The sequence below is a fragment of the Numenius arquata genome, chromosome 11 (genome assembly GCF_964106895.1).
Source record: "Numenius arquata chromosome 11, bNumArq3.hap1.1, whole genome shotgun sequence".
NCBI classification, from domain to species: Eukaryota; Metazoa; Chordata; class Aves; order Charadriiformes; family Scolopacidae; genus Numenius; species Numenius arquata.
In genome coordinates, this window is record NC_133586.1 from 17,389,768 (window position 1) to 17,398,370 (window position 8,603).

At 38.8% G+C, this 8,603-nt stretch overlaps 1 protein-coding gene across 1 annotated transcript; it reads left to right on the forward strand.

Annotated features, from left to right (window-relative positions):
* The first annotated feature begins 223 nt into the window (after positions 1–223).
* MPHOSPH10 (M-phase phosphoprotein 10) lies at positions 224–8,536 on the forward strand. Its single transcript, XM_074156608.1, has 11 exons — positions 224–309; positions 902–1,553; positions 2,430–2,581; positions 3,009–3,183; positions 3,469–3,610; positions 4,029–4,096; positions 4,829–4,966; positions 5,189–5,299; positions 5,543–5,650; positions 6,179–6,409; positions 7,845–8,536. Exons 1-11 carry the CDS (start codon positions 233–235, stop codon positions 7,992–7,994), a joined length of 2,004 nt encoding a protein of 667 aa, XP_074012709.1. The 5' UTR covers positions 224–232; the 3' UTR covers positions 7,995–8,536.
* The last annotated feature ends 67 nt before the right edge of the window (positions 8,537–8,603 follow it).

The window sequence follows — 8,603 nt, forward strand, 5'->3', positions numbered from 1 at the left end:
GAAGGAAGCAGCAGCCACCCCCGCCAATGGTGGCTGCCACCCCCTGCACGGCGATAGCGCGTGTCACACGGGTGAAGGAGGCGGCCCTGTGGCAGAAGCAGGGGGGTGGTCCGGGTCGGAACTCCCGTGCGCGGAACCCGGGCGGCGGCGGCGGCGGGAGGCGCCCGGACCTCTGGAGCCGGGCCCCGGGGGGCGGTGCCAGGCGGCTGCACGCGCCGCGCGCGGCGGGAAGATGGCGGCGGTGAAGGGGCTGGAGACGGGCCTGAGGGTGGCGGGTGCCGCCGCGGCGCGGCCGGAGCGCTTCCTCAGGTACGGCGGGGATCGGGAAACAGGGGGTTCCGTTCGTACCGGTTGTGTTGAAGCACTGGTAGCTCTGGAGAAGAAACTGGAGGAGACTACCCAGATACAAATCTGAGGAGTAAAGCGGTGGAGGAAGGCAATTACCTTTTTAAAACCAAGGATCTGTATCTTGGATGTTTGAGGTGTTTAGTGCTATACTGTTTCCTTCTCCAAAACGTCTGGAGTGCTTAAATATGCCCAAGATACAATAAGATGCAATTGTAGAAGGGTGGGTTAGTCTGTCCAGCTGTTACTTCATGCACAAAGTGTAATGAAGCGGAAAGGCTCAATAATATTGTCGTTATTTCTAGGAATGTTTAGGAGCAGTACGCCAAGAGGTGTGTAGAGAGTTAGGCAACAGCAGAAACTGTTGAAAGGTGCTATTCTGTAGCACCAAAATACCTAAACAGGTATAAGAAGAGCTGCAGTGTGACCATGTGATTAACTTAGTGGCGGTTGTAAAATGAGTGAAAGTTAGTAAATTCTGCAAAATAGGAAAAAAGAAGTTAATATTAACTGTTGTGCTTTTAAGAATTCTTAAATTTTTTTTTTCTGCTCTTAGCGTGCAAGATGGACTGGCTGCTGACTTCAGAGCATTAACAAAGACTCTCTATGATTTGAATAAAGCTCTGGGGAGTGATATGGTTCGTGGGGGTCCTCTAAAAGAACTGGTGATAGAAAATTTTGATGAAGAGCAGATTTGGCAACAACTAGAGCTCAGGAACAATGCAGTTCTCGATTTCTTCAAGAAATCCATTGCAAGGGATGCTGAGGATGAAGATCTTTGCCTTCTCTCAGACCAGGAAGAGGATGGCTCTGATGCAGAGACCACCAGCGACAAGGAATTGGAAGACAGCTTAATGGAAGCAGAAACGGAACAGAAGAATGTTTATACAAAAGATAATACTAAAGCTAAAGAAAAGCAGAGTAAACTTGAAGAAAGCGTGAAGCAGAAATACAGTGATGAGGATTCTGATATTGACTTTGATATTGAAGCACTGGAGCAACAAACTAAAACAGCCAAGGAAACCACATTGAAAAAAATGGGAAGAAAATCCATAGTGGATGACAAGTTTTTCAAGCTGGCTGAGATGGAAGCTTTTTTAGAACATGCAGAGAAGGAAAATGAGGAGGAGGAAGAAGAAGATATTAATTATTTTGAAGACATCATCTCAGATGATGAGGAAGAAGAGTCTGAAGAAGCTAAAGTCAAAGTAAGAATATCAGTAAATCAATTTTCAGGTCTCTCTTTTCCTTTAAATCAAGATCTGATACCTGTTCAAGTGACTACAAGTTGCTGAACTCTGAGAGAAACTACCAAGTTAAATTTGATTAGGTGACTAGCGACTACTTCTGAAGCTTTACTTGAATAATATATTTAATATGAATATCTGGTAACAAAATGTTCTAGTGTAGTAGAACATGTTGTCCTGCTATTCCAGTCTCTCTTTAGATGGGTCTTGGGTTTTTGCATGAATAAAGGAAGAGATAGTATGTCATAAGAAATAAGTGACCCTGCAGAGTAGGTGACCCAGCAAATGAAAAAGATGTGTCACTTAGCATTGACATCTGGCAATTAGAGATTGCTAAGGTGACTGATGCAGAGCAAAGGACTTTTGGCACTTTCTTTTTCCTGGGACATGGCTTTGTAACTCTGATTTAACTTAAGTTGCTGAGTGCTTGGTTCAGAAATAAATCTTCTATTATTTAATATTGCCAGAGATTCTCACTAGCCAGTAAAAACCATGCCCGGGGTATAAGGGAACGTGGAATGTACGCATTCCAATGAGTATTCAGCAAAATCTACTGCTCTCTGACTTCTGTATGTGTCTCTGACTTCTGTATGGGTTGAAATTGGAAATGAATTCAAGTGGTAGAATATTTAAAATACTTGTAAAGAGATTAGTTTTACTAAGATGCCCTACACAGGTCAGTGCTTCAGTAAACCGAATTACTGTTACACAAATAGTGCTATTCCCCAGCTGCTAAAGACTTTAAAAGGCACCCTTAGACTTCTGTCAGTCTAACAGGGTTTTTTTCGGGTTTTTTTGTTTCTTTGTTTGTTTTTATTTTTTTTCTCCCTTTCTTAGCCAATTAAAAGTTCTAGAGACTTGACATACAAAGATTTCTTTGATCCGGTTGATGACGATGATTTAGTAGCTTATGATGTTGAAGATGATCAGGAAGAGAAAGAGGAAGCAGACAGTGCTATTGAAGAGGAGAATGAGGAATGCATGTCTGAGTAAGTATACGTGTTATTTGCAGTTAAAATGTCCTTGTAATTTTACACTGAAGTGGAGTAGAAAATAAAGTGTGGATTCCAGGCTCACTTTGGTCATGGTTTGCCATTCTCTGTTACCTGTTGTATGTTCATAATTTGCATTGTCACCTTATTTAAAAAGTAGTTTATTTACTTATCTTTTGAGAATTGTCTCTTGATACTTATTTGAATAAATCATTCAGTAGCTGCAACTTGAGTTTTTTGAAGTTTTTTTAGCGTACAGAAGTTTCCCTAGTGTTCCCTGCCTTTAGGTTTCAGTGAAAGCCTATTGTGTTTCTTAACTGTGGGTTAGTTGTAACAGGTAAACATCTAATGGCTGAAATATCTTCATGTAAAAAATTATAAAGGAATTTCAACCCTTATTTTCTATTAAATTTTTACGTTACAGGGTCGAGGATATGAATGAATTGATGATGGAGAACATGAGAAGTAAAGAAGCCTCTAAAAAAGTCACTTTCAGTTTGCCAGATGACAGTGAAACAGAAGATGTTACTGATATGCAATTAGAGAAGGGCATTGATCCCGGTGAAATAAAGTCTTCTTTTGAGAAGAGACAGGAAAAGGTAATTGGGTTTTTTGTTTTGCTAATACTTCAAATAATTCAAAGCAGTGGCCAATTGTTTTTTAAAATGATTGTGTTATTTGTTCAAAGTTTGGCAAATATGAAGAGGCTATTTACATATTAAAAAAAAAAAAGTGGCTTGTCTACATCATATATATATATATGCAGTCATATATTCCCTCATCTTTATGTGAGGAGTTAGGAGTACTTGAAATAACTATTAATTTCTTGCCCTGACGTTAGTTGTGAGCTCTATGTTTTAAACTTAGGAAATTATGTTTTGCAGATGAGCAAAAAAATAAGAAGTTTAGAAGAAGAGTTGTTAGAGGAGAAACCTTGGCAGCTTAAAGGAGAAGTGACTGGACAAAAACGACCTGAAAACAGCCTTTTGGAGGAAACAGTACTTTTTGACCATGCAGTCCGAATGGGTAAGCAGGCTTTCCTGAAAGCATGTTGTGTACCATGTTGGGTTTTCTTCCCTTTCACCTTCCTAAAAACACCTGTGACTCAAGAGCAGGGTAACAAACCACCGAGTTAAACTTCTCAGTGTGTTTTTGAGGTTGTACGTTTTCACGGTGGGAACTAGAGGAAATGATAATCTTTTTTGTTCGTTTTTAACTTAACTGAAAGTTCATTAATTCGGTGGCAGATTTAGTCACTTACAAGCCTTACATAATAAGATTACTCTCTTTAAGGTAGAGGAAAGCACTATTTACTCACCCTGCCTTCAATTACTACATTTTTGTTAAGGCTTTACTTTTTTTTTCTGTTGTTTATTCTTCATAGAACAAACTCTCTCTTGCTGGAGAAACATTAATCTTAAAATTCTTCTCTTTCTCCTCTCAGCACCTGTGATCACAGAAGAAACTACTTTTCAGCTTGAAGATATCATTAAACAGAGAATATTGGATGAGGTTAATACCATCTTACTTCTTTGTCCGTATTTTCTTTATAGGCTTGATTCACAGGGCACATTCCAAGGATGAGTTTGAAGCTCTTAAAATGTTAGGTGTAGAGTTATCCTAATTAATTTCTGCAGCTGGTGGTTTTATTCTTCTGCCTTGCTGAATGTGTCTTCAGATTTCTAAGGAGCTCTGTTTTTACATGGTTGTTACATGCTAGGTTTTGGTGTGCTTCCAAAAAAATAAGTGTTTGCAGATAAAACTATAAGGAGCAAGGAGCTTGTTTGGAATATAATGCCAGTCTGTAAATTTTGTCTGTGACCATAACTTTAGCGCTCCGAGCATTCTGGATACGAACCAAAACTCAATTGTTTACTTACAAATCTTCTATCAGTGGCTTTTAAGAAAAGTATCCCACAGCTTGTTGAGGTTTATTGTTATTTGAATTAAAAAAATTGGTACGTATGGGGGAGAATAGTTAAATACTTAACAAAATTATATATTTGTTATTTTTGTACAATTTGCCCCCTGATCCATTAAAAATAAGCACACAAGTTAGAGCTGTAAGTCTTTTATTCCTTTTTTTTCAAATGAAAGTGTGAAATGTAATGAGTTTCTGGGAAGCCACATGCATAAACTAGTTAACATGTCAGATAAGGAATATGGAAAATGTTCTAAATACGCTAAATAGCATCTGATATTTGACTGTGGTTGCATTTGATCATTAATTTATGACTTTCTTAGGCATGGGATGATGTAGTACCAAAGGAGAAACCAAAAGAAGAGGCTTTTGAATACAAGAAACGTCTCACTTTGGATCATGAAAAGAGTAAACTGAGTCTTGCCGAGATCTATGAGCAAGAATACATGAAACTTCACCAGGTAATGTAAGCAGTGCCTTTCCTTTCGGTTTGGATTTCACATCACGTAATCCTATATATTCATTTGCACACTGCTAACTCTGCTTTCAGTGTTGTGGAAGTACTTCAGTCTGAGTGTTCACCAGTGAGGTGGCTCTGAATTGCATATTGTGGTGTTATCAGTCTTACTGAAGTAAAATAGTTTTATGAATGGTGTTGCAGTAACGTTGTGTTATTAATGCAGCAAAAGACTGAAGAGGAAGAAAATCCTGAACACAAAGAAATTCAGGAAATGATGGATTCACTCTTCCTGAAGCTGGATGCACTTTGTAACTTCCACTTCACACCCAAACCAGTAAGTATATGTTTCATAAAGTTGTGGGTTGGATTTTTTCCCCCTCTTTGAAACCGGATGCTTTAAAATGCATTTGGGAAATGGAAAGTGAAGTAAACATTGAGTGTTATTGAGCTTGTTCTTATTTCATATTAAATGCACTATAACTGCCTCTGAACAAAACCAAGTATTTGGTATCTTCAGTTAGCTGCAAGCTGCTGTGAGATGGTGTGCTCAGTCCTGAATATGTTTCCTTGTTTCTAGCCTGTGCCAGAAGTTAAAATAGTTTCAAACTTGCCAGCTATAAGTATGGAAGAAGTAGCACCAGTTGCTGTTAGTGATGCTGCTCTCTTAGCGCCGGAGGAGATTAAGGTAAATATAAATAAAAATCTTGTAAGGATCTGTATGTTGATAGAAGGGTTGAATCTGGCTGCCAGATCAATTGGAGAATTCTGCCCTCTCCCACCCTGGCTTCCTCACCTTGGGGACCTTCTTCCCTACCATTTTAGTATTGGTGGTTGTTGGGTTTTTGGGGTGGTTTTTTTGTGGTTTTTTTGATAACTGGAAGGAGGGGAAAGTTAACTTTATTTGGCTACACTAGGCCATAATACTATGCTTTGTTTTTGTTCTTGACTGTTATGTGACGGTCATTATTTTCACAAAATATATATGGAAGGGGAAAGCTAAATGACAGTAGGGAAGAGCAATTAGCCTGTCTTTGATCAACTGTACAAATCTCACTTCCCAACTTTTGCCAGTTTTTGGCCTTTGCCTTACTGTGGCGTCGCCCTGGGCTGGGTCAACACTTGAAAGGGTGGAAGCGCTAAGACACATTTGAGTCCTGTGAAGTGAATCATTTCTTTTGCGCGCTTACAGATCTAGAAATCTTGTTCTCTTTAGGAAAAGAACAAAGCTGGTGATGTTAAAACAGATGCAGAAAAGACTCCTACAGACAAAAAACGAGAACGAAGAAAGAAAAAGCTTCGTAAACGTATGAAGTTAAGAGAAAAGGAGAAACGTCAAAAACTTCTTGAAAAGATGAAACCGAAACAAGGCACAAAACTTAGCAAAAAAGCTGCTGCAGCAAAGTTAAAGAGGCTTACAAAAGAAGGCAAAGCATCTCTGCTCAAGGTAAGGCTCTCTAAAGTAGTACTGTATAACTTGGAGCTTCCCAGCTAAAGAATATTGAAATCCCAATGGTAGATAATACTTAGCTGGAGAGAGGAAAGGGAACTTTATCACAAACAATTACCAAGTATAGGGTTTGTTTCCCTCCCATCCCTCTTGGCACAGCTACAGCTCCTCATCTTTCTCCATCCCCTCAAAAACTCTTGTATACAAGTGGTATATCTGCTTGCTGCCCAAACCTCGTTACCTTATTTATGTCTGAGCAAATATAAAAGGTACCTGGAGCTGCTGGAAAAAAGAGGTAGGAAGAAGACCTGGAAAGGACAAATGCATACTTTTTTTTTTTTTTTTTTTTTCCTCCTTTATCTTCTCCCCTGTACCTCTCCTTACTTTCCCCTGTGTTCTTTTGAACTCCAGTTTTGGAAGGACAGTTCTAATCCGTGCTTGTAACTGCCTTATGCAAAGCAGTGTTGAATGTCTTTCTAGTCCTGATTTTGCTGATTATCCCGATGGCATGATGTCATTATAGAAGCCTGAAAAAATACAGCTCTGGTGGCACTTTGCAGTGACCTCCTTGTTCGTAATGCATATTTATGTAGATGTTACTGCTTTCATCATGAATAAATCATACGGAATGGTTGTTGGAACCTTTAGAAGCTTACTCAGAGTATGAAATATATTTGAGTAAGCAACTTAATCTTTAGATGTGGAAAAATAGGAAAAACCTTTATATCAATGTAGATTCACAAAACAGAAATGATTGTTTGCATTAGGTACTACTTTTTTATTTATTTCAAAGTTCACAAGGTGGTGTTCCTGCAAATACTAAGAGTTATGCTCTTATTTCCTGCATTTGAACTGTCCCACTTGATAAAATGGGGCTGCCTGCGTGCGTAATTGAGCATGAGGTTTCATTTTAGTTCTTGCTAAGCTTTGAGTAACTGAAGGCATTTCAAAACAGAATATTCCTGTTTAACTACTTCTTACTGTGGAGCCCTCTCCATAATCTCGTCAGATGGATTTTGTTTTGTGTGCTATAAAATAGTAAACGTGTACCACCTATGTGCCTTATAAATTAAATTTTAACAATCTCTGAAATTTTGAGTGATTAGAAACTAATAGGAAGAATAACTTGATTACTTCTGAACATTTGTGCTTACCTTTTCAAAAGGAGAGCAGAATACAAAATATAGCAATGTAGTTGTAGCACATGATGTGCGAGGAGCTATTCTTGATGCCTGTTCTTACCTGCCGTGCTAATTACTAATTAGAAAGGGAATGTGCTCTTTATTTCTTCAGATAGCAGGAGTGATTTGAAAACCAATCACCAAAATACTTTTTTTAAGTCAAATACCATTATATGTGAGTGACTAGCAAGTAGTGTAATGGTGCTGTTTGTATGTTTCTTCGTTCTAACGAGTATTTTGTCCCTGGACAGGATGAAGGGAAGGACAAGGTCTTGAAGTCGTCCCAGGCCTTCTTTTCTCAACTACAAGATCAAGTGAAAATGGAAGTCAAAGACGCAAACAAATTAAAGAAGAAACAGAAGGAGCAGAAAACACTCTCTGTTCATAAACTCAAATTGTAATTTACCTTTTTATATATGTTGCATCCTGTATATATTAAAAGGTTTCTACATAAATGCTGAATTTGAGTCTTTAAATGAATGCTGGTCTTTAACACGTTCTGTGAACTTCTAAGGTGACATAAAGACACTTTCCTTTGGGTTTTACTTCTTTTTTATACCCTAGAACTCTGATTTTGTCTTTTTATTCCCAAAAGAAGGCTTCTGGCCAGGGGCAGGCGCGTAACCTCGTGGAATGGGGGGTAGTTGGGTGGTGACTGTTCGGTCTCTTTAATCTGTAGTCATGGTGCTTGTATCCGCTGCTGTCATAGCTCTGTATCTGTTGCAGGAGGAACTGCATTTATTGAAGAACTTAGGATGTATCCTGGCAGAATAAATTGGAAATTATCTTTAAAAATCGTGATTTTAGGGAGGATGCAGAAGTCTGCAGTAGCTCGAGAGTAACAAGGAGATCTTTTGACTGAAAGATTATTGCCTGAGGTGGAAATGTTTCCGTATTTGCTCTTTTCTTGGCTGAATAAAAAGCCCCTCTGGTTCCTCGTGCTAAAGAAATATCACAACTGTGTTTCGCCCTTTGCTGTTAAAGGAAATTTTAAATTCGGAGAGACAGTG

Coding starts and splice junctions, on each gene's coding strand:
- MPHOSPH10 (XM_074156608.1), top strand. CDS start 233: ATGGCGGCGGTGAAGGGGCTGGAGACGGGCCTGAGGGTGGCGGGTGCC. Junction 3,611..4,028: donor TGACCATGCAGTCCGAATGG/GTAAGCAGGCTT, acceptor TTCTCCTCTCAG/CACCTGTGATCACAGAAGAA. Junction 4,967..5,188: donor AATACATGAAACTTCACCAG/GTAATGTAAGCA, acceptor TTATTAATGCAG/CAAAAGACTGAAGAGGAAGA.